At 35.4% G+C, this 27,059-nt stretch overlaps 1 protein-coding gene across 5 annotated transcripts in view; it reads right to left on the bottom strand.

Moving 5' to 3' along the window:
* Nucleotides 1-12,310: 12,310 nt before the first annotated feature.
* RBM25 (RNA binding motif protein 25) overlaps nt 12,311-27,059 on the bottom strand; it is a 50,388-nt gene continuing 35,639 nt past the window's right edge. For all 5 annotated transcript variants that reach the window (XM_044664927.1, XM_044664925.1, XM_044664928.1 and 2 more), the window contains 9 exons: nt 24,252-24,468; nt 24,019-24,108; nt 22,972-23,045; nt 21,689-21,839; nt 20,195-20,519; nt 19,398-19,672; nt 18,471-18,569; nt 15,743-15,790; nt 12,311-13,869 (listed from right to left, as the gene is read on the bottom strand). In XM_044664927.1, the coding sequence (XP_044520862.1) occupies nt 13,777-13,869; nt 15,743-15,790; nt 18,471-18,569; nt 19,398-19,672; nt 20,195-20,519; nt 21,689-21,839; nt 22,972-23,045; nt 24,019-24,108; nt 24,252-24,468 (1,372 nt within the window). In that variant the 3' untranslated portion in view covers nt 12,311-13,776. The remainder of the gene's footprint in view (nt 13,870-15,742; nt 15,791-18,470; nt 18,570-19,397; nt 19,673-20,194; nt 20,520-21,688; nt 21,840-22,971; nt 23,046-24,018; nt 24,109-24,251; nt 24,469-27,059) is intronic.

Below are 27,059 nucleotides of genomic sequence, written 5' to 3'. Positions count from 1 at the left end.
TTCATATGAAGCAGCCAGGTGGGCAGAAGGTAATGGTGGGCAATTTGAATTTGATCTTATCAGGCACGTGGCTTTCATAATTACCAATATGGATAACAATAAACCATTAATATTACTGAACATATCCATTTTATTCATAACAACTCCCTACTGTTCTTTTGCCTTAGAACTGATACATAGTATTGATTCTAAGATGGAAGGTAAGGGTTTAAAAAAAAATAAACTACAGTAACTTTCTACCCTCTGCAGGATCAACTGTAAAATCCCATTTGGTGTTCAAATCCTTTATTACTTGTCCCTCTTTTTTTCAGTCTTCTTGCACCTTATGCTCTCCCACCCCCATGTATTCCCTGACCTAGTGACATTGCCCTACTTGTCACTCCCAATACAGAACACCCCACTTCTGTTCTAGCATTTTCACTGGATTGTTCTCCCTTCTTATCTCAGTCTACCAGCTTCCCAACTTCCTTACAGACTCAACTAAAATCCTACCTTCTACTGGTGGCCTTTTCTTGTTCCTTTATTTCTAGTACCTTCTATTGATTATCCTGTATGTAGCTTTTTAGTACTTAGTTGTTTGCATGTCTTTCCCATGAAACTGCCAGCTCCTCAGCAGAAATTGTCTTGTACTTTTCTTTATAACCCCAGTTTAACCACAGTATGCACAGTGCCTGGTACATAGTAGGTGCCTAATAAGTGTTTATAGATTTACTGATCTCAATGGCCATCTGGTCTAAGCTATAACAAAAGATATCTCCACTATAACATACCCAGATGGTCTTGTAGGCTTTACTTGAAAATCTCCAACATACCATCACTGTTTAAAAGTTTGTTTTACTTGAAGACTTCTGTTGAAAGGCTACCCACTACATTGAGGAAGCCCATTTCACTTTTGTACAGTTATTTGTTAGGAAGTTTTTACTAAAATTAACTAAATTTGCTTTTTTACTGATTCTCTTCTCTGGAACTAAGCAGAAATGTCATTTAATCTAATCTATCTTCTCCAGGTGATAGCCTTTAAGAATACAACTTTTGTGTCTCCCTTTGTCTTCTTTCTCCAGGACCAACAGTGATAATTCCACATATTATACTTGTAAAATTGAATTTTTTGTACCTAAGTGCAAGCCTTGTGAATCATATCTTATTAGATTCAGCCCAGGGGTTCTTCAGAAGGGGTCTGTAGAATTCAGAGGACCTGTGAACTTCAATAGGAAAAGAAACACAATTTTATTTTTTACTAACCTCTAGCTAAGATTTATCATTTCCTTTACTATAAATTTAGGAAACAAACATCATACCAAAGTGTCCATAGGTTTCACTAGACTGCTAAAGAAGTAAAACAAAAAAGGTTAAAAACCCTGAGTATCCTGTTAAAATCATTTTATTTTGGATCTTGAATCCCTTCCAATTTTGTACAAACACCAGCATATCTCTGCCTTTTATACATATGATTAAAAGGTCAAACAGAACAGATCCCTGGGATATTCCACTGAAGATCTGTCAATGAGCCAGTAACTACTGGGGTAGTAATCAAAAGTTTTAAATCCACTTGATTGTAGCATTTCCTAATCCATACTCTCCATTTCCACAAGAACAGTATGACATTTTAACGAGTTCTAAATTTAGTTAAACTATTTCCAAGGCATTCCCCTATACTTAGAAATCCTGTTTAAAAAAAAAAAAAAAAAGAAGAATTTGGGATGAACTGCTGATGAAGCATAGTAATAACTCTTTACAATCAACCTTCCTTTTTCTAGATGTTCACCAACTCTCTCTAAAGGTTAATCATCCTAGTTTATACTTAGCAGACTGTATGAAACCAGGGGACAATATTTATCCTTAAGTGGTCAAGTGCCTCACCAACGATTTTTCAACAAATGGTAGTAATGGCTCAGTGATTTGTTAGTTCTTTACAGGAAAGTTGCAGTTCATGTGGGCCAGATGCTCAAATTCATTCTAGGACAGCTGTATGTCCCCTTAACTTTTTAGATGAAGGGCTTCAACTCCATCCCTGTTGTTCATTTCTCTTGTTCTCTTTTCCCTTGTCAAGACCCTTCTCAGAAGAGCAAAAGAATGAATTAAGCAGCTTTGCCCTTTCTCCTCTCCCATCTGTCTGCAGGCAAGGTCTTATCCTTATTTGATCCTTTTCATGTATGTATGTAGCTAAAGACATACTTAAGAGTCCTTTGTTCACCTTCATAGTATCAGCTTATACTTTTTCATATTCCTGATATCTTGTTCTCATATTTCATTTTATTGATGTTACATGGCCATCCATCATCTGCATATCCAAATGAATGAGTAAATCTAAGCTGGTTGGTGGGAACTCCTAGTGGGACCATACTGATTTTTTTTCAGACAAATTCCATTATTTTCTTTTCCATTAGAATGGTTTCCCTTTGAGTCTTCAGAATTTCAATCTTAAGCATCTCCTCTCCAAGGGCCAATTTCCCTTGAAGCATTCTTATTCATAGTATTCTACCAATCACTGCTCTGGACCCTTTGAAATCTGCTTTCCCAAAATCTTGGTGCATGCCAAATTGTGCAGATTTCCTCCTCCTTTCACAAAATCTTGGATGGAGTGGCCATATCCTTTCAAGTTTCCCAATCTATCCATAGCAGCAACCAACAATTCCTTTTTAGTGAGAATCAGATCCAGAATGAATTCTCCTTACTGGTTTCTTTTACCTTTTGAAGGATGAAATTATTAATAGAGCAAATCAATATGTCAGCTTCTTTGTGCAGCGAGGTGGCAAGTGGATTGAGAGCCACACCTAAAGATGAGAGATCCTGGGTTCAAATCTGGCCTCAGACACTTCCTAGCTGTGACCCTGGTCAAGTCACAACCTCCACTGACTAGCCCTTAACACTCTTCTGCCTTAGAACCAAAATACAATGTTAATTCTAAGGTGGAAGGTAAGGGTTAAAAAATTTTTTAGCTATTTTTGGAATACTCCAGCATTTGGGTAATTTTAGTTCCTCATCACTACTATAGCATATCTCCATACTAAGTTTATGATGTGAACCAAACTCCTCTCTCCAGAGAATCATTAGCATACTTTAATGAAAAGTAGTTTTTTCTTTGACTTTCACTCAAATACTCCATGTTTTTCTTAATTCTCAAATTTCCTCATATGAATATGCCTTCTTCATATATAATGTTACTGAAGATGGTAGAGTAGCAAGTAATGTAGCCAGGTCCCTGTCTATGAAACTTCTCCAACTAGACCCAAAAAGTGAACTGAATCCTATTGGAGAAATCCAAAAAAAGCCACAGTGACCATTTTGCTCAACTCAGGTCAAGCACTGGGAGACAGATTTCCTGACAATGGGGACTAAAGTCAGGTCAGAACACATGTGAAGTACTTGAGTGCCCATGGACAGGCTAAACACCAGGGCAGGAGGAAGTCCCAAACCCATTCCAGGACACCCCAACAGGGACAGGGGCCAACTTACAGCTTTGTCACCCACTACCCAGGTTCTTGGTCCAGTTCTATCAAATGAAAACTTCCAGGAACACCAGACCCAAAATCCAGAGTTTCCAAGAAATAGGAAAAAATACTACAAGCAGCCAGAAAAACTGAATTCAAGTACCAAGGAGCCACACTCAGGTCCACAAATGATTTAGTAGCTACCACTATGAAGATGGAGAGAACTTGGAATATGGGATTCCAAAAGGCAAAGGATCCAGAGACTTAGTCAAGAATAACTTATCCAGCAAAACTCAGTATAAAATTTAAGGAGGAAAAATGTGGAACTTTAATGAAACAGGATTTTCAAGCATTCCTGATGAAAAAGCCAGAGCTGAATAAAAACTCTGAAATTCAAACATAAGAATTAAGAAAAACATAAAAAGGAAAACAAGAAAAGAATCATGTGAATAAACAAAGATGAACTGCTTACATTGAAATGTGGGGGAAATTATGTGTCCCCTCTGAACCCTATCATCAGGGATCATAGAGGGAATCTAATCAGTAACGGCCTAGCTATGGTTCTGCTGTATCTTGATGATCTTAAGAATAAAGAGGGGAAGAGCGATACATGAGGGAGGGGGAAGGAGGCAAAGGAAGGTTAGGGATAATTACATAATCAAGGTACATAAACAGAAAACTATACAAGATTTTATCTATACATGGGAGCACTTGAACCTCTCATCTGAACTGGTCAAAGGAATGAATACACACACAAGTACTGAAAGAAAAAGGAAAAGATATTAGGAGGGTTGAGGAAGGGATTAGTTCTAAGCAAAATAAATTTTATGGATGCACAAAATGTATTTTTTGAGGTAACATGGGAATCTGGGGAGGGGGGGTCCATAAATTAGGGAATAAAGAAGTTATGGGCTAGGGATATAATATCATGCTAAACCCTTAGTGTAATAAACATCCTGGTTCAGAGGACTATTGATGAAACATGCTAATCATTAAATGGGAAAATGAAGAGTAGAAGAATAGGATGAGAAAGGAAAAGGAAAATCAGGAAAAACTTATCTAATTAGGTAAGATTTCATAATCTAGAAATCCATACAAACAAGGGAGGAGAGTAGAAGGAGGAGGAGTGGCCGATGGCTTCAGCTTCACTATCATCTGAACTAGTTAAAGAACATACAAGAGCGGGCAGCTGGGTAGCTCAGTAGACTGAGAGTCAGACCTAGAGATGGGAGGTCCTAGGTTCAAATCTGGCCTCAGACACTTCTCAGCTGTGTGACTCTGGGCAAGTCACTTAACCCCCATTGCCTCGCCCTTACTACTCTTCTGCCTTGGAGCCAATACACAGTATCGACTCCAAGATGGAAGGTAAGGGTTAAAAAAAAATGAAGAGATAAATGAAGATGTAAAGCCACACAAGAGGCAGCTAGGTGGTTCAATGGACAGAGCTTGGCTTGGAGTTGGAAGGACCCGGGCTCAAATCTGGCCTCAGACACTTCCTAGCTAGTTATGTGACCTTGGGCAAGTCACTTAACCCCAAATGTCTAGCCCTTACCACTCTTCAGCCTTGGAACTGATACTTACACAGAAGCTTAAGACACACAAACACACAACTGGGTACAGAAATATATTACACTCAACAGGGAAATAGGGGAGCAGAAAGGAAGGAATGAGAGCATAGATTAATTTGGGATTAGTCCTAAGCAAAACAAACTCTTTAAAGAATTTACAAAAATATTTATAGTTCTTATAAGGTAGCAAAAAAAATGGAAATCTAAAGAGATGCCTAAAAATTAGGAAATGGATAAACAAGTTAGGCTTTTTTGAAAAGTGATGGAATACTTTTCTAGTTGTAAGAAATGAAGGGGATGGTTTCAGAGAATCCAAAGAAGACATATATAAACCAATGCAGAGTGAAATAAACAGAATCAGAACAATTTTATACAATAAAAGCATAAAAATTTGAAAGAATTAGTTAACTCCTATCAACTTACAGCCAAATTCACAATTCCAGAGGATTAATGATGCTTCCCATCTCCTGATAGAGAGATGAAAGACCGAAGACTGTAGAATGAGATGATTTTTTTTTCCCACATGATCAATGTGGAAATGTTTTATTGACTTTTTCATTAGTTCTCAGGTTGGAGCTTGGTGAGGTTGAGGGTGAGAAGGCAGATTTTACCTGACTGAAAAATAATATATTTAATTTTTAAAATATACAATGCTACTACCCCCCCCCTTTTACTCATCCTCTGTATTTTGAATAAGGTAATCCCACCCAGACCCATAAACTTTTGGATTTCATTCCAAGTGTCAATGCCCCTTTGTGTTAGAATCTGTCATTCCTCTTCTTTCGTGCCTAAAATTTGGGCATTTATTGACAGCTGGAACCATGGCTTTACTATTTCTTGAAAGAAATAGTAAAAGCAATAAGAGTAAAAGAAACTTGAGAGGCTTTGTATGAAATAAGACAAAAGAGTGAGAGCCAGGATAAAACTTAATACAATGACTATTAACATTGTAATAGAAAACAATTCCAAAAGACCTCTAAGAATTGGGATCAAAGCAATAGTGACTCATGGCCCTAGAAAAGAAATGATAAACCCTGCATCCTGCTTCTTGGCTGAAAAGTAAACATGAAAGTGAAGTTGAGACATTTTTGGACATGGCAAAGGTTTAGATGTTTTGCTTGCCTACATTTATTTGTTAAGAGGAAGAGCTAGTGTGTGTGTGTGTGTGTGTGTGTGTGTGTGTGTGTGTGTGTGTGTGTGTGTGTGTGTAACTTTTTTGGCAAGGAAGGAGGAGGATAATGACACCAAAAACATATAAAGAAAATGAACCGGTCAGAAATAACTGAACAGCACAGGAGTTCCAAAGAGGACACAGACAAGCAAGCAGAACTGGAACTGTTAATTTGAATTCTTTTTAAAAGCTGTACATAGTAGAAAAAGTACATAACAGTTCAGTTTCATAATAAATCCCGTTATCTGCACATCAAAAAGTCCAACTTTCTGTTTATTAAATTCGTAATAAGAGAATTTGATAATTAAAAAACTAGCAAGTAGGACAGACAGTTCACCTGGAAGAAAGAGTAGGTTAAGAGAAAAAATTTTAGAAAGCTGAGAAAGACTGGAACTATACTGAATAGCTTTAAATACCAAAGAAAAGAGTTTGTCTCATCTAATGAACAACTCAAGGTTTTGTAGCAGAGAAAATGAATAATCTTTTGATACTGCAGTTTCAAGTATTTAGGTTTCTGGGATATTTCCTATCAATAATGATAACTAAATACTAACGGATACTAGGCAGAATAGCATGTAGTTAAAACAATCAAATGATACCCTCAATTTTAAGAGTACGATAATGGACAACATAGCCTTGAGTTTGGGAGATTTTGGCTTGAATTCTTTTAGAAAGTTTTTTGTGATCTTGGGTAATTTACTTAACTTCTCAGTGACACAGGAAACTCTCTAAGAGTTTCTAAGTGCAGAATTGGAACCACTGGCATTTGTCAAGGGCATTTCCTCACAGATACCATACTATACCACAGATACTATATACCAATAAAATCGCACATCCACTTTAAAATAAAGTTTTCTAGGGACAGGGAACAGGCCAAACAAGGTTTGAGATGTGAAAAGATACATATAGAAACAAAAAGAAACATTCCTCTCCCCAAGAACATTTTTACTATTTGCCATGACTGATGTTTTTTATCTATCTTTCCCAAGATAGTCCTAGAATCAGAAAAAAATGTGTTTTAAAGTGAAATTTTTCATTTCTAAATTTTCAATTCTCTTGACTATGTACATTTTTGTAGTAGATAGGGGAATAGGTATTACTATCCTCATAAAGGTTACCTAAACCACTGGAGATCACTACATAGCAGTGACAAACATTACAGGACAAATATTCAGGTCTCACCAATGTCAATCTAGTGTTTTCTACTAGCCACCTATTATTATTATAACTGTGTTTAACATCTAGAATTACAGAACCATAATTAGCTTTTACACATTCTCATTAAGAATCAAATGACATTAATTTATAAAGTGCTATACAATGTCAATTACTAGTATATGAAACGTTCTTTTCTTTAAAAAAAAAAAAAAAAACATACCAATACTGTGTACTGGTTCCAAGGCAGAAGAGTGGTAAGGGGTAGGCAATGGAGGTTAAGTGATTTGACCAGTGCCAATAGCTCGAAAGTGCCCGAACCTATGACCTCCCATTTCTGGGTCAGAGTTTAAATCCATTGTCACCTAGCTGTCCCCTAAAACTAACTCCTAGTGAGTAATAAAAACTTTTTTTTTCTATCACCAATACAGATGATTTGCCAAGAGTCAATGTGATACTGTATAAGGCTATCTGTTGATGTGAAGAAACCTGCTTGTCAACGATTGCCTTCACCTTCCTTGCTGTTACTATGCTACTCCAAAGAAAGATTAATTGCCCTGTTTCCTATAATAATCAGTATCTTTTTCAGGGCTATAGTCTTTAAGATGTCTTTAAGCCTTTTCCAGCTTAAAGTCTCACTGAGTCTCACTGGTTCACTGCACCAAAGAATGCTGTCCCCAAAGGGTGACTTAAAGATTGGATTTGATCTGCAAACTTTGTAGTTTAGCAACTCAATTTGACAGTCTGCAAAAGTGGATCAGGCTCTGAGGGACTGAACCACGCTAAATTTTTAAACATAATCAGAATGCCAGTTTTCAATAGCAGATTCAATTGGCATGATAGCTGAGAAATTTATTATAGAATGTTAATTTTGGAAAAGCCTATAAATATCTAGTCCAACTATCTTAAAAAATGGTTTCATGAATGGCAGAGCTAAGACAAGTTTAAGATGAGCAATCCAATGCACCTTCCTAAATTCTATCATGCCATTCAGAAAGCTGCTTGGTGAGCAATAAATTAGAGTAAGATGAGTTAAATGTATTAAAAGCCATTTCTATTTAACCATGTTAGCATACCAAGTAATTGATATTTCTTCATTCTAAAAATATTTTGGCCTAGTTGTACACTGCAAAACCTAAACATCCTTTTGACTGGCCAATACTAAGGAAACAGTAATATTAGTTTTTAATTATGCATGTTATCTATAGTTTCTACCTCCTGATTTGGGGTTAAGAGAAAAAAACGGATTTTTTGTTAATTGAAGAAAATTTTAAAAATAACAACAAAAAATTCTTACTTTCCAAACATAAGACTACCTTGGTCAGGTAAATGAAATAAAGTGATTTTCTAAAGTTCTTGACACATAAGCTAGAGATAGAAATGAACTGTAAATTCAGAGGGTGGGAATAATATATCTTTGGATCCCCACCCAGTGGAGAAAGCCAATTTGCTGTTTAAAAAAAATTATCAAGGTCTTTATATGATGGTCATGTTAAAATTATATTAAAGCTTAATCTTCCTTTAATTATATTTTAAATTGCGAAGAATGGAATATTGAAAGATACTAGGGTCTCCAAACAGCAGCATAACAGCAACACATCACAACCTCTTTCTTAGGATGAATTATTTTCTGGAAAAGTTTCCACAGATTTTGCTACATATTAGTTTCTATTTGAGAATGGAACTTAACAACCTTTACCCTAAATTCTGATGGTATGTTCTGTAGGTACTGGCTGCGTAATTAGCAGCCATTCACCATCCCAGCTGACCAGCTTCCAGCTACTATTTCTCAATGAAAGTTGAAGGATATCAATTTGCAAAGGGAGAGAGAGAACAAGCATTTATTAAGTGCCTACTATGTGCCAGAAACTGTGCTAAACACTTTACAAATATTTTCTTAATTGATCTTCACAGCCCTGTGAGGTAGGTGCTATTATTATCCTCATTTTCTTTTTGAGGAAACTGGGGCAAACAGTGGTTAAAGTGTCCAAGATCAACAAACCTGATTCAACAGACATTTAAAACCTATTATGTACAAGGCACAGTGCCAAATGTTAAGGATACTAGGATGAAAATGTCCTTGTTTTGAAAAAAAAAATTTTTACTTGAAAATGAAAATTTGAATAATAACTGATGACTGGGGAAGCCGAAAATTATAAACACACATTCTAACCTACCTATCTAGTTTAAAACAAAAGCAACAATACAATTTGTTTTTAACCATTAATATTTTCTTTTAAAAAAACTGTCTCACTTAGGCTTTTAAAATCTTCTACTGTTGGGGCAGGTGGGTAGCTCAGTGGAGTGAGAGTCAGGCCTAGAGACAGGAGGTCCTAGGTTCAAACCCGGCCTCAGCCACTTCCCAGCTGTGTGACCCTGGGCAAGTCACTTGACCCCCATTGCCCACCCTTACCAATCTTCCACCTATGAGACAATACACTGAAGTACAAGGGTTTAAAAAAAAAAATCTACTGTTATTTCAAAAGGCATCTTAATCCCCATAAGGGAAAAAGTCAAAGGATTCACCATTTTTAAAAATGAATTTGATTCACCCATTAACTTAATTCTTAATATCAAAATGTAGATTTCTGTTCAGCTAATCATATATTAAAAAGTATGAAGTCAGGGGGGCAGCTGGGTAGCTCAGTGGATTGAGAGCCAGGCCTAGAGATAGGAGGTCCTAGGTTCAAATCCGGCCTCAGACACTTCCCAGCTGTGTGACCCTGGGCAAAGTCACTTGACCCCCATTGCCTACCCTTACCAATCTTCCACCTATAAGTCAATACACACAGAAGTTAAGGGTTTAAAATTTAAAAAAAAAAAAATTAAAAAATTAAAAAGTATGAAGTCAACTAACCCACAACATACTCTGACCTGGCAATCCCTCTACTGGATTTACACAAACAAACAGGGAACTATAGCAGTAAGAAAAAGGCCTATTTATATGAAAATATTTATGTTGGTATTATTTGAAACAGCAAAAATGGGAAATTATTGTATGCTTTGCACAAGAACATTATTGTACTATATAAAATGGGAAATATGAAGAACTCAACATGAGAAGGCTTGTATATAGCAGAGTACACAAAGCAGAAGAAAATTGTAGCCACACTAGCTTATTACTATACTAACTAGAGATTTCTCAATCTCTACATTCCATCTCCTGGTTTGGCACAGATTATCTGTTAATCCTTCTCTCAGAATTTTTTTAAGGCATAAACTCAAGTGCTACCCGCCTTGCCAAATCCTTTTCTCATCCCACTAAGTTGGTACTCTCTCCTTCCTGAAATTAGCCTGTATTTACTTGTGTATAGATAAAAAACCACATCCTCACTCCAATGTAAGCTCCTTGAAGGTAGAAACTTATTTTTGTTTTTGTCTTTATACCCTCAGGCCCTAGCAATGCCTGGCACACAGAAGGTACTAAATAAATCATTTTTGGAATTGAAATAGAAAACTATAGCTAGTAGCATGGTACAGTGGAAAGCCCAATGGCTTAGAAATGAGAGGACCTGGATTTAAATCTTGCTTCTCACATTTACAACCTATGTGAATTCCAGCAAGTCATAATTTCCCTGGACCTAACAGTTTCTCTATTTGTAAAATGAGGAGGCTAGATTACATAATCTCTAAGGTTATCTTCCAGATTTAGATCCATGGTTCTATGATCATGCATAATTACCACTGCTAGATATTAATGAATACTTTAAATGTCAACAAATAGAAATCAAAAACTGGAAAACTTGCTAATAACTCATAGAGCATACTCTTTTAAGGAACATAAATCTATTACAAAGTAAAGTTTGATTCATAATCAGTAATAATTACATCAATGTTGTTACTTTTAAATGTTTGAGGGATTGTATCATTGGAAATTCAATTAGAAATACAAAGAGATAACGGAGTTGTGGGGCTGTATTGAAACACCATCTATTAATTTTTTTAAGTATGCTTCTTTAGAAATTAATTTAAAATGATTGTTTTTAGATCCCAAAGCAGGGGGAGGAAAAACAATATTGGTGACAAAACCCAAGGTATCCTGAAGGGTTATACAGTATTTCCTAAAGTTGTTGCTTAACTGAAAAACAGTGTAATTGCTTCACGAGGCCTTTAGGTGGAATTATATAACTATGAGAAAAATTTATGAAATCATGAATGCATATTCTAATTAGGAAAGTAAAGCAGGAAGTCCAATCCATTCACAGAAAACTGCATATATGCTCCTCTGGAAGCTGAGTTGAGTAAAATGATATACTATCCATGTTCAATAATACAAAACACATCAGTCTCTAAATATAAGTTTTTGTTCATAGTGTAGAAGAACTTTTCTCATTAAGTTTATAGCTAAAATTTTTTTAGTTGTATATGATCAATTTTTAAAATCCTGGATCCTTCCTGTTTTCCATATCTATGGTTCTTTCCACTCCCAAGTTTCCTTAATATATGAAGGCAAAACTTCTAGAAGGACAATACAAAGTTTGAGTGTGGAATAAAAAGATAAAGAAAAAATAAATATATCTTGAATAAAATGATACAGATGAAAATTAAATTTAAATAGATAAAACATAACAGGATCTCATATCTACTAGAATAAAAAATTGAAACTGACATACTGGACCAACAAAGAAGAAACAATTCTCCACTAATGTATCTAAAAAAAATGTTAAGGGGGCATGGATATAGCTATTACCTAAGCAGTTTCTATTACTGAAATGGGAAAAAGGTCAAAGTACAGACAGGAAAAGAGAAAGAGATCTTATTTTGTAATTAACAAATGATACTGGATTTCTTCTTTAAGTTTTCACCTTAAGAAACCAGAATTTAAAACATTATGACAATAAAGGCATTTCCACGCATGTAAAGGAGGTCCACCCAAACAGGTATTGCTTCTAACCTTTACTAAATACCCATAAAATGTTCATGAAAATCTCACAAACTCATTCCATATTTTCAAATTAAGTTTTCTAGTCTGCACCACACAATTATAACATGATGCCATTTATTTAACAAGACTCTGAAAGAATCTGAGTCTCCAGATCAAATATATACATTTTTAATATTCGAAATATTTACATGGTGGAACCTTTTCACGTTTCCATTTGTTAAGAACAGTGTTTTCAAATGTCCCCTCAAGATGAAAGAAATCTAGTAACACAGGGTCACAGTTATGCTTTTCGTAACAGGTCAACCTGTTTTGCTCCCCGGTAAAGTCCTGTCCTACAGTAAAGAGAGCCCATGGTATGTCTTTATGTACGTCATCAGATTTTTAACCTGGATATGTAGAGGTAAAAAAAAAAAAAAAAAGTCTCCATTTATGTATATAAAAAAAAAGTTAAGCCATATAGTCTCCTTATAATTTAAAAAGGGGGAAAAAAATCAAGAATGGTCAAAAACCACTTAAAAGGATGCCAAAATGTTGTTTTTTAAACTGTCCAAATCTATTAATGTTTTCTCCTACTTCTCCTTATATTGAAACTGGCTTTTTTTGGCTTTCTTTTCTTTTCTTTCTTTTTTTATTTTTTAAGATGAGAGGTTGTTACAAGGAGGTACTAAATGGAGCTATGGAATTAAAGCCAATGAATGTAAAAAATAATGTGCTCTAGAATTTAATGATCAGCCTAAAGAAATGTAAAAAGCTCTGCATGACTCATTCTCCCTTAAGAGAAAAGCTGAAGGAGCCAGCAAAACAGGGGAACCCCATCCTGTTCAACAGAATGCTGCACCATAATAAAATCCCATACATTGGGACACTGACAATTCAATTGTCCAAGACATTTAGGTTGGCACAATATCATTACTTTCCCTTTAGGATCCTGAATCATGAAATGTTTAAGGCAGCTGCCCCTAAGACAATGAGGGAAAAATAAGTCGTTCATACATTCACTCACACTCATACACACATAGTTTAAAGAAGAGTGGGAATGCCCACTTGACACATTCTTACATTCTAATTTAAATTCTCTACCTTAAACAGGACTTGCCACTTCTGATTGGTTTTTAAATTAAAAAGGGCATGGAGGGAGGGGTATAAAAGATGGCTGATACTCTTGCAATAAAAAATGATTATCTTGGGTTTTCTAACTGGTACAATTCAACATTAAGTGCAATTTTGCAAAAGAACCAGGGAGTCATTTTAATATTTACAAGGAACAAATTAGCGTAACAAGATTATCAGAGAGGCGTTGTACAGTAGCTGCAGCTTATAAAACATACCAGTAATTGTACCTGGTGAGTTATAAAGAGAACCAATGTAGGATTCAGATAACTCTACAACCGAGGGAGAACAGTGGGGTCTTAACAGAGCAGAGGACCAAAAAAATTTTCACATTTTCTACATTAAAAAAAAATTACAGATCTCACAAGTGTCTTTGAGGACAGATAAAATTCAAAGTCCTTTGAATGGCGGAAAAGGGGAAAAAATTTGAAATGGAACCTAAATGTAAAAACAGTTTTACTTCACAAGACCAATTTTCTTGGCTTCCGTTTCATATATCAATAATCTCCACATTTTGACTATAAAAACTTCTGCTTCTTCATCTAGTACCTACAGGGGAAAAAAAAACAATTTTTGATTAAAACAATCATTAACGTCTTCAATAGTAATGGCCAGCACAATTAATTTTCATAGTCAAATGTGAAGGAGTATGCAACAAAATGTTTTATTTTCAGCTATAACTTAGAGGGAAAGCTACCTATGGGAAACTAGAGTAAATGTGAAACAACATGTCTCTCCATATGGTACTTAAGTATTTTATTACTTTTTTTTATAATCTAATCACTGTGGGAATTCCTTCCACAGACACAAACTGCAACCTATCTATAACTTGATAAATGGTCTTTGACAAAGGCTTTGCCCCCCCTCCCCAAAATCACAACCCTTTGGCCAAACTGGCAAGGAGCCTTTTCTCTCAGAACTCTAAATTTAGGGAAAGGACATCCCCTTACCATCTTGGTAGGGCCTGCCAGAGATTTGACCCTAGTGGCAGAGCCTTTGAGAACTTCATTGTGACACAGGAAAATCAGAGTAGAACTCTGATGGAGAAGGGTCTACACACAGGTAGGAAATTACTAAGAACAACAATGACAACTTTTAACAAGATACATTACTTAAAATTGTGGTGCTATGGGCCTTCCTTGCACTGAGAGATTGTAGTTGTCTACAACGTGATAAAAAGTCAAGAGAGACTATGGCTATATAAAATCCTTGTTTTAAATAATTTATACGTAGAAAGAAATGTTCTTGTTACAAAAAAAGGTTTATAAAATATCCACAGAAAAAGAGTCAAACTGACTTCAGGGTGCCTTTGTTCAAAGTACTTCATTTACATTTTTTTCATTTACTCCCATGACACTCACAAAAAATAAATAAATAACATTATTGCCATTTGGTAGAATGGAGGAAGACCAAATAGCAACTTTAACAGCAATCAAGAATATTTCTCCTACCTGCTGATCAAGGTATCCTTTTTAAAAAAATTATGTTGTCAACTTCCCAACTTATTATTTGAGAATGATATTCAGACTACAGAAAATGTCAGACTTACATATACATAAGCAGATAATAGTCAAAGGTCATTTTATCCATACAACTAAAAATGGAATTATAGCAAATATAATCTTCAGAAAAGATCAAAACTTTATTTCTGTCTATAGTTGAACATCTTACACCCTCTGCTAGAGATGCTATGAAAAGACAAATATAACAAAACTTAGTTTTTTCCCTCATTCTGCCCTCTACCAGAGGATAATTAAAGATAATTACTGATTGGTAAGATAACCAAAGGCCAGCTGAGGAAACAACAGCTTATGCTCACAAAAAATGAAATCACTATTACTTAAGAATTGATTGTACTGGGGACAGCTGGGTAGCTCAGTGGATTGAGAGCCAAGCCTAGAGGCAGGAGGTCCTAGGTTCAAATCTGGCCTCAGACACTTCCCAGCTGTGTGACCCTGGGCAAGTCACTTGACCCCCATTGCCTAGCCTTTACCACTCTTCTGCCTTGGAGCCAATACACAGTATTGACTCCAAGATGGAAGGTAAGGGTTTAAAAAAAATAATAATTAAAAAAAAGAGAATTGATTGCACTATATATATCACAGACTAAACTATTTATGCATACCAATGCATGACATTACTCAAAAATTTCATTAATTGGAGGGCACTGATTAAACCAGTAATTTGATCAGGCTTTGTATCAAACAGATGACTACAATAAGAAACAAAATCACTGACCATGGCATTGTACAATGATGCCTGAGGCGAATGTGCAAGTGGCTTAGAAAAGAAAGCCTCTTTGATATAACATGTCAATAATCAATGAAATTTATTATGTACATGATGTCCAAAGATGGAAATTTCACAATACCAAGGAAAAGGGAAAAACAAGGCATTTATAAATAAAAAAAATCCAACTTACCATGGCAACATCATCTAATATGCTTTGTGGTGAACTATGGGCCATAACCTGAAAAAAAAATCAAAAAATCTTTAGTCTGAAAACTTCAAGAGGGAAAAGACAATGCCAGTGATTTTGAGAAAAATCCTCAAAATGATTTCAATGGTTTTCTAATGAACTTAAGAAAACTTTGTAGTATTTTATTTTATGGCTATAATTAACATTATATATAATATGTAATTTATATATAATTATATAAATATTCATAATTCACACATAATTATATAATTTATATATATAATATATAAATAACAATGTCTATAATTAACAGGTAGCAGTTAAAAAAAAACATATTTAGAAGTATCTGGTGTAATCAAAGTGAAAAATCAATAGCATGCAACATAACACAGCGGAAGAAGCATTGGTCTAGATGTAGGACCCTAAGACTGACATTTCTATTATCTTATAGTTGAGTAGATTTCACAATCTCAAATTACTATTAAGTTCAAATGTACCATTAATTTTACTTTTTCAAGACAAGAACTGGAGTTGCCATCTACAGATCTAAGATCACGGAGATATAAGAACTTGAGGCAATTCCCTTAACCTCTGAAGGTCAACGTCCTAATTTATAAAATAGGTATAAATTTGTAACTAACTACATATCACTGAATGCTTGGTAAAACCAAGATAATATATGCAAAACAACATGTAACAATAAAGCCTTATATCAATTAAAGGAGTTATCATAGGTATATTTTAATACACAACCCAAAAACAACCTTCCTTTTACTGATCTTTTTTAATGCCATGGTACCAAGAGATGAAAATAAAAGTCCAGGCTTGCTCCATCCTGAACTCATTATCTAACCAGGGAGATGGAAAAATAAATAGTATTTCTTCACTATGCCCCTAATAACAGCCTTAGAGACATACGCTGTTTTACTATATAGTAACTTTGATTTGTTAATGCAAAATAAAACTTGATTATTAGCACTTTTCTGACATGTAGTAGAGGCTTAATAAATGTTTATTAACCGATTACCCCGGCAAAACCACTACTAGATCCATATCCCAAAAAAGACCAGAAGAGAAAACAAGGACCCATATGCACAAAAAATATTTTGAGTAGTTCTTTTTGCAGTGGGCATAAGAACTTGAAACTGAGGAGGTGACCACCAATGGGAAGAATAGCTAAACAGATTATTCATAAGTGTACTATTATTATGGGTAAGAAATGATGAAGGGGTCTTTCTTAGGGAAACCTAGGAAGATTTCTATAAACAGATTCAGAATGGAATGAGCAGAACCAAGAAAACATTGATAGGTAACAGCACTGTGAAGAAAAACAACTCAGACTTGAGAATTGTGATCGATGTACTGACTGACCATGATTCCAAAGGATTCATGATCAAGCATGATACCCATCTTCTGAGAAGAGTGATGGACTCAGAACACAGATAAACAGACACGGATAGACCAACCAACCTAGCTATCTACACATACACACACACACACACACACACACACACACACACACACACACACACACACACGCACCCACATTAAAAAAAAACAACAACTCTTTACCTTCCATCTTAGAATCAATACAGTGTATTGATTCTAAGATGTATTGATTCTAAGACGGAAGAAGAGCAGTAAGGGCTAGGGGCAATGGGGGTTAAGTAACTTGCCCAGGGTCACACAGGTAAGTCGTATCTGAGGCCAGATTTGAACCCAGGACCTCCAGTCTCTGGAACTGGCTCTCAATCCACTGAGTCACCCAGCTGCCCCCACACATTTACATTTTTGACATGGCTAAAGAAAATTTGTTTTGCTTGACTATGTATATTTGATGTAAGGGTTTTGTTTTTTAATTTCTTGTTCAAAATAAGCCAAGGTGTAGGGGAGGAGAGGAAAATTTTTGTTAAATAAAATTTTAAAAATAAAATTCCTCATTATTTCTTTTTCCCAGGTAACTATGCCTGAAAAGAGAGAAGAATGGTTGTACCCTTAATCAAATGCTTATTAATAAAGGGTCTAAACAATTTTTGTGGTGCAAAATTACTTTTCTTCTCAACTATAAGCAAAGGTAGTAATGCTATAACCACACATGGCTTCCTGTTTCTCACCACCATTCAGAGAGAAGGGGCAAGGCAAAGCAGCTTCCAACCATGTTGCTCTCCCTTAATCCTTGGTTGCATGTTCCTTTACTGAGGGTGCTGGTTGGAGCTGGTAGCTGGCATAAGATCAGAGGAGGCTTACATGGCAGAGTGGTATCAAATGCCTTTGTTTTGGCACATTGGTGACCCTGAGATCTCCAAAGCAGAGCATAAGGTTGGGCAGGAACAACTGAATTTGAAAGGATTTGAGAACACGCCTAGAGACATATTCTATCAATCCAGCTAAACTCAGAGAAGCTCATTCAGGGTTGGTTGCAAAAAGATCAGTTTTTCATTTAAAGCAATTTTTTTTAACCCTTACCTTCTGTCTTATATTGGTTCCAAGGTAGAAGACCAGTAAGGGTTAGGCAATGAGGGTTAAATGACTTACCCAGGGTCACACTGCTAGGAAGCATCTGAAGCCAGATTTTAACTCAAGATCTCCTATCTCTGATCCTGGTTCTTAATCCACTGAGCCACCTAGATGCCCCCTAAAGTAATTCTTAAAGATCATTTACAAAGTTCAATATGGTCTACCCTTGGATCAATAGAGTCCTGACATAAGAAAGAAAGTGTAAAGCACTAACCTTAGAACAAACGAAATCAACTAACGTGGCTTCTTCTTCACCTATATATTCTATGATTTTCTTATTAATCCATGGTCTAATTCGACGTTCCATTAATGTCTGCATTAGAAAGAGATAATATTTACTTGACTTGCTTCAAAATTTGTATCCTCAATAAACCACTTAATAGAAATATTAATAGTTGGAACAACAAGAAAAATGGTACCTCAGTGGGTCACCAGATAAAAGATATTATTTGCATTCAAATATATGACAGTCATATTAAAATGCTAACATTGCAAATAATTTGCTTATAGCCAATTGTGACCTACAAAACTAGTTTCAAATAAAGAGTGTGAGGGGGAAAAGGTAAGGAAATTTTTCATTACACAAACTAATGATATACTTTACTAGCATTTTCCTCAATGATACTGTGAAAAATAGTCAAGTACTACTCAAGGACCCTTACTACAGCCTAAAAATGCATCAGCCTTGGAGAACTCTTTCATTCTCTTACCCCAACTTCCACTGACCAATTCCTTTCCCTCCCCACCCCCACATAAATACTCAGCTGGATGCTCTTGCCCACCTATTGGGCCCTGTCCTTCCCTTTGCTGGAGGTGGCTCAGAGCCCCAGTCCACTGTTTACCTTGTGCACATTACAATTCCAACAGTGACTGGCTGTAAACCAATGCCCTGGCAATTGTTCCTTTCCTTAGACTTTCCATCTGCTATGAAGCTGAAGCCTTCTTAATGTGCTTCCTCCCCTAAATAAAATGTGAATTCTTTGAGAAGAGGGACTGCCTCACTTTTCTATTTGTGTCCCTAGAACTTGGCACAGTAAGTAAGCTCTTAATACATGGCTTTCCATTCTATTCCATCCTTGGTCCTCTCATACAATAATTTAAGCCAGACATAAATAGAAAAAATTTTAAAGCAACAACTCACAGAATCTACAATAGACCAATCGAGGGGATATGCAAAGAGCTCAGGTTTAGCTGTCGGGATTTTCTCAATGAGACTTTTGATGTGTTTGCGCTTTTCTTCTGTATTAACAGTGCCTTTGGTGGAACTTTTATCGTCTTCACCATAATCTAAGGGAACCAGTTTCCTTTTCCGGGGCACATCATCACTATCTTCATCCTCAAATTTGTTGAAAACACTATCCACAGGGAGCTTCTTTCTCTTTACAGCATTAGGTTGGCCAGGACTATTGGAAGCACCTTAAATAAAAGGATAATTTAATAATCCTTCAGGAAAGATCATTTTAAGTTATTATCTCATTTATAGCCTATGATCCCTGCATATTATCACAGGCTATCAAAATTCTCACAGAAAGATCCAAATATAGCAGGGCTGTGACAATAGGTAGTCAATAGTTATAACCTATGCACCCCTAGTCAGATTGTTTTCAAATAGAGAGAATGTATTAGGTTATAAAGGAAACAATAATATCAAAATATTTAAAACATCAAATTTATAGAACCCAACTTAAGAAGCCCTTCTCTTAGGAGAAATCTTACTATACACAAGTGCTAGATAACTATATTTTTCATTTCTCAGAGTTTGATAGAGATGCATGAATAAAACTATGAAAATAGTGAACTAGAAAAGCATTTTGCCAATGCACTTTAAATAATTATTAACCACCTCCAATTAATTCTTTGGCCTACAGTAAAATGCAGAGGTGGTGCTAACTTCTTTGATCCTTTATCCTAATAGACCAAAAAAGAATACCAACATACCCAGCTTAAGACTTAATCCTATTTTTGGCCTGTGTTCCTCAGGTTGCTGTTGATCAGGTGAGTTTTCATGGGGGATGATGATACCACAGGGAGATTCATCCCCAGGAGTATTGGGGGTTGCATTGCCACTAGCAGATGAAACTGATGGGGCTGAGCTGATGGGCCGCAAAGTAGGTTTAAGACAAGGTTTTTGTTCTGGCTCCTCTTCTTCCTCCATGGGCTCTTCTCGTTTTTCCTCTTTCTCTTGCTTTTCTTCTTCTTCTTCCTCTGACTCTGGCTCCTGCTTTATTTGTGGTTGCCTGCGCCTTTCAGCTTCTTGTTCCATCTACAACCAATTAAGATTAATGTGAATGAACTGCAATAGTATGGAATTAAAATTCCCTTCTTCCCCAAATAATGGGACATTTCAGGAAAGAATTTAAAAAGAGCAATTACTCTCTGTACTGGATAATTTAAGAATACTTACTCTGCACAAGTTGCTATGTTAAATAGTACACAAAATGTTATAAAGCATAAAGTAGCTCTTTTAGTATAATGGCTTTGAAAGGAAGACAAAAAAAATTATTTTGTATTTTTAAAAAACCCCTATTTTCCATCTTAGAATTGAAAGTAATGATCAGTTTCAAGGCAGAAGGTGATGGTTAAGTGACTTGCCCAAGGTCACACAGGTAGGAAGTGTCTGAGGCCAAATCTGAATCCAGGGCTCCCTAGTTCTCTATCCAATGAGCTACCCAATTGTCTCACAAAGCAATTATGTTTTCAAACATTTGGAAAACTAATGGGGAAAAAATCATCAAAAGTATTAATTCAGTAACTTATACATTATAATAGGATATCTCAGCTGGGCTATTCATAATCAATTCTCTTTGTCTCCATTAGCTCTTGCTCATCAAGGACCTAGTTACCAGAGTAACTCTACACAGAAAGAATATAAAGGATTTGTTGGATGATTTTCTGTTAGAAAAAATAAATCATATTATATATACAAAACTTAATAGGAGGGCAGCTGGGTAGCTCAGTGGATTGAGAGCCAGGCCTAGAGACAGGAGGTCCTAGGTTCAAATCTGGCCTCAGACACTTCCCAGCTGTGTGACCCTGGGCAAATCACTTGACCCCCATTGCCTACCCTTACCACTCTTCCACCTATAAGTCAATACACAGAAGTTAAGGGTTTAAAATACAAAAAACACTTAATAGGAATGAATTAAAAGAAACCCTACAAATAAATATATCCCAAGAATAGCAGAACTCTTTCAAAATGTCTCTGCAAAATCACCTAAAAAGGATTATTTTTGTGGATCATGATATGGATTTTTTAAAACCAAGAGTTGTTGTAAGGGGTATACTTTGTAATTCTTTATACACTGATTATGACTTATTATTACTACAAAGAATGCAACTTGCATTGCTCTGAACCAGAAACTGAATTCTATCATAGTGAGGAAACGTTTAAAACTCATTATCTTTTCTCAAATATTCAAATTTGTTTCTTACTCTTTGGAGCTCTGCATCTGGATCTGGATGTCCTTCTGCCAGAAGACGCTGTCTTATTTCTTCCAATTCCTCCTTTTCTCTCTTCCTATCTCGTTCATCTGCTTCCATTTCTTTTTCTCTGTCACGCAATCTTTTCTGAAGTGCGCTACCCCTATAAAAGATATGAGCCTCAAAACATTAGGTCTTTATCTTCCAAATTTAGCAGCCAAATAGTAGAAGAAATGCTTCCAAATAACTGTATCTTCCATGTAAAAACAAAAGCTATATTCCTGAGGACAAGGACCAGAGCTTAACAGTTCTCTGATATTCCCTAAAACATCTAGATGAAGCTCAAAACATGCTAATACTTATTCATTAACAATCATTATTAAGAATATAACTTCCTAAAGCTAAGCTATACTAGAAAAATAAGCCAGTCAAACTGATTTTTAGAAAGCAATGTCTAGTAAGGTTTTCAGTCACCAGTGAAAGAGAGGACCTTTCTTGCCTATCTGACTAAGAATAAAACATATGATTCTACTTTCCTTTGGTTCTAGGGCAGAAAAATCAATATTATGAAAATAATCAGTTGTTCTAAATGGCCTTTTTTATTAACAGAGTCCCTACAACCTTACTTGAATGATGAAACTTTTCTTCTTGAGAATAACCCCAAAAGGAAGTGAACATGCAGGATAGAAAATGGAAAACAGTGGATAATGAGAGTAGTTACTTGAGTTTTGTAATACATTCTGGTTCTACTCTTGACTATAACTGACAACATTCCCTCACAGAGTAACATGACGAACGTCAAACTCAAATGCAATATAATATACCATTATGGATTATAATCATCACTAAGCATACATTTACATTTGTTATAATGAACAGTAATCAGGTTAAGTGTCAGAAAGTCTGCTAACTTTCTCCTTTCTTGAGAGAGGAGATCATGTGAGTAATATTATGTATAATGCCAGACATGCTCAAGGCTGAGCACAGTGTCAGCTAATAATGTAAAAGCCAAAAGGAATTAATAAAATGTGCGAAGGAATCTTTCAGATATGCTGAATTATAGGCAGGAAAGCTGGTTGTTAAAGCTACAGAAGACAGTCCTCTGAGGTTTTATGGGCAGGGACAAGATTTTCTACTTCAGGCTCCACAGCCAGGCAATAGTTTCCCCCATGGTTTTTATGCTCAAGTTTATCAAAACTTTAGTGTCAGAGGGCTGTAAAAATCTCTGGGTTTCCCTGGGAAAACAAACTCATTTTTATTCACCTTCAAATGGTCAAAAGAATAATGTTATTTACCTATAATATTTAGGATCATCTCTATCATCATCATAATCTTCCAAGAATTCTTTTAGCCGTTTGGCTTCTTTTGCCTAAAAACAAAAAACAAACACACATTATCACACAGAAATTATCATAGACCTTATGGATCTAAATTAAATTAAATTCTGACTATACCAAATTAAATTCTATTTATTTTTATAAATTCTGTAGTCAGTGAAACAAGAATCATGTATTATATTAACCCAACATCTCTATATAGTTAATAACTTCATTATTAAGGAAAACTTTTAATTCATATAGTTGAGAGCTCTCATCTTTGAAGCTTATAGGGAGCTTTTAGCTCAATATAGGATTGGACATCAAAGTTACTTGTAAAAGGTCCATTTGAGAATAATGCTTAATAATTCTGTCAATAAAAAGGAACACAAGGGGCAGCTGGGTAGCTCACTGGATTGAGAGCCAGGCCTAGAGACGGGAGGTCCTAGGTTCGAATCCGGCCTCAGACACTTCCCAAATGTGTGACCCTGGGCAAGTCACTTGACCCCCATTGCCCACCCTTACCACTCTTCCACCTATAAGTCAATACACAGAAGTTAAGGGTTTAAAATTAAAAAAAAAAAAAAAAAAAGGAACACAAGATTACACTTTTAATTCTTATTCCAACTCCTGAAATTTAAGGTACATGGTGTCCCAGAAGTATTAGGGCAGTTTTAAGCTATTAAAGCCTAAATAACTATTTTTAAAGCTTTAGTAGCTTAAAATTGCACTATAACTTTTAGCACACTCTCTATAACAGACAGAGAAGCACAAGACAGAATTATTATAAGAATACTCTCCAAAGAGAAGAATAAAAATATAGACAGAAAAATATAAACAACTCCAGAGGCAGAAAAAGATATACTGTATCACCTCTAGTAAAATAATTCTAAAATACCACACAAACTCTTTTGTTGTTTCAGAATTTTGTCTCAAATGAGACAATGAGCAAAAAGTACAAATGAGCAAATCAATCTTTACTATACAGAAGCTCCTATTTAATGTCTTTGGAGCATAAATGCTTACCATTTCTCTTCGTCTCTCTTCTTCTCTTTCAGCTTCTTTCTCATATTCTCTAGTTTTCTTCCGTTCTCTGATCTCCCAATTCTTAAGTCGCTAAAGGAAAATGTCATAAGCATTAAAAAAAAAAAAAAAAAAAAAAGGTAACACTCCAAGAATATCTTTGTCATTGACAGTGACACAGAAGGTCCCTCAGCAGCAGAGGGTAAGAAAAAGGAACCCTGGCTCCTTCCTGTTACCTCTTGATAAGCAGCTTCCTTCTCTCGTAATTTTCTCTCCAGCTTTCGCCGTTCATAAGCATCTTCTTCATCTTCTTCTCGATCTCTTTTCTTGTCTTTCTCTCTCTCTCGTTCCCTTTCTCTCTCTCGCTCCCGTTCCCGTTCTCTTTCCCTCTCCCGCTCCCGTTCCCTCTCTCTTTCACGTTCCCGTTCTCGTTCACGGTCTCTGCTCTTCTCTCTACAAAACACGTAGTATAATAATGATTCTCATTTCTTATAAAGGTAGCCAGACCAACTGTAGAACAGTTTACATTATACGAAACAGCTGATGTCTAATTTCTAATGAAATCTATTTTTAATACTTGGCTTCATCAAGAATGATGATAAAGAGCTATACTCCTAGGTCATATTCTACTCAATAGGAGTTTTATATTTGTTTCCAAGTTTGAGATTTGATTTAACAACATCTTGATTCCAAGAACTGTAGTTGATATTTTTGGTATGGACCTTTGATTCCTTCAGAATAAAGGGAGTCCTCGTGAAGAAAAATGTCACAATGTAAATCTGCAAAGTTCCGCAACTTGTAATTTTAAAGAACTGCTTGGACGCTAAGAGGTTAAATGATTTGTCATGGATCACTCAGAAAATCTGTGTCCGAGATTGGGCTTTGACATACTTATCTTCCTGATTCTGAGGCAAAATCGCTTTAACATACTATTGCATATATAATATCTGTATTATAATTTCATATCAATCATTAAAAGCAAATCAAGGTTTAAGAGAAAAAAATAACATACTCAGCAAAACTATACATGGAAGATCCCAACCAGTGGGATAATGCTTTACAACAGCTATAGTAAGAATCATAAGATTCAAGGCTATGAGGGGCATTTGAAATCACCTAGTCTAGCGGTGTCAAACTTCCAGCTTACTAAATATGGCCTAAACCAGATTAAAATTTAATTGGGAAATGTAAATAATTTTCCACTTACAAAAATCATTAAGAATAAAATACAACATAATGTTAATTTGTGGTTTTCTATTTGAGTTGGACACAATTGCTCTAGTACACTTCTAGAATTTTACAAATAAACCTGAGACCTAGAAAATAGAAATAAATTGCTTGAAAAATCACCTGACTGGAAAAAAAAAAAAAAAGAGCTGGAACCTAAACAGAAATCCAGTGTTCTCTGCACTACTGATTCTCCTATGAATATTGATTATATCTCCTTATTTGGATGACAGTACGATTAGTTTAATGGATCATTTTATAAAACTTTTAAGTCAGAGTAGAAGAGTAGTTAGAAGTGAGAAACTTAAGAGTCAATGAGTCAGTTTATAAAGTGGAAAAACTTCAATGAGCAACCTCAAATTCCTATTTTAAGAGACAGAAGCAAAAACAAAAAACAAACACACAGGGCCCTAACCTGTCCCTGAAATCTGATAAAAGCAAAACACATACTTTCAGATTATGCCTAACATCCAAAACTTCATTTATAGCAGTAGATAGTCTTGATAATTATTCTGACCATCAAATGAGGTCCTAACATACCAGAGAGACAGATATATACAAGCTCATAATTTTAATGTATAAGAACTTTATCAATTATGGTTTGGAGGAAAATAGGAGAAAAGTTATGCTTAACTCTGAGTTGACAAAAGCTAATTAATCAAAATCTTGTAACACGAAAACATTTTCATTAGGTTTTTACTACGAAAATCTAGAAACATATCACAACTTTTCAATCCAAATAAACTACTTATGCCTTAAGAGATAAAACATTCCGTAGGTCTCCTTAAATCATAGTTTGTAGAAGATACCAAAAAGTATATTATAAATAATCAGATACCACATGTTAATTCTCATAAATACTTAAAACCTTAAAGCCACAAAATGACAATAACAAAAATTAAGCTGTAACATGGTCTTATAAAATGGTAGAAGGGAATGAGGAAATAATACCTAAAAAACAACAACAAAAAACCCTTACCTTCTGTCTTAGAATCAATACTGGTTCTAAGATAGAAGAGTGGTAAGGGCTAAGCAATGATTAAGGGCTGGGCAATGCGGGTTAAGTGACTTGCCCAAAGTCACATAGCTATAAAGTGTCTGAGGCCAGATTTAAACCCAGGATCTCCTGTCTATAGGCCTGGCACCCATTGAGCCACCCAGCTGCCTCTGAATAATACTTTTTTATGAAACATGGTAAAATCGCTGCACATTTTAAATTACAAGCAAATTGGCTTTTACCATACTGAAAATCTGTTAAAAATGAATACTTTGTTAGAAATCTCTTCTTATTCTCTTAAAGCCAGGAATAAGAAAAAGAGGATTCATGAATGGAGAAAGTAAATGATCTGAAATCTCACCTCACCTAATGGGTACATGGCTCTTTGAACCTCAGGCAACTTGTTTGTGAAATACTTAAAGACACTTAAATTTAAATCTTGTGATATAGATATAGGAAAAAGAGCTAATGGATAACCTCTTTAATGAATTAAAGCATGAAAGAAATGGACATGGTAGGCATATATCAAATATAAATCACCCCCTTTTTACTCCAAGATCCTAGCTACTTTGCAGATGTTGTATTTTGATTTGGAGTTGATTTATTCATTTAGAAAGGTTTGATTTCTACAGTTTAACTATTATTTATTGCATAGCTAGACAAGTTGAAGTGTTGAGCTGAAAGTCAATAGAATGGTAATTGCTATTGATGGTAGAAAAAAGAAATAAAAGAGCTCAACTGTAACTAATCTCTCTTTTCCTATCTTTATGACACATGCCTAGCACCTTATACAAAGCAGGTGTTTAATAATGCTTGTTGA

This window comes from Gracilinanus agilis, chromosome 2 (genome assembly GCF_016433145.1).
Source record: "Gracilinanus agilis isolate LMUSP501 chromosome 2, AgileGrace, whole genome shotgun sequence".
Lineage (NCBI taxonomy): Eukaryota > Metazoa > Chordata > Mammalia > Didelphimorphia > Didelphidae > Gracilinanus > Gracilinanus agilis.
This window is presented reverse-complemented; position numbering and strand designations above follow the sequence as displayed.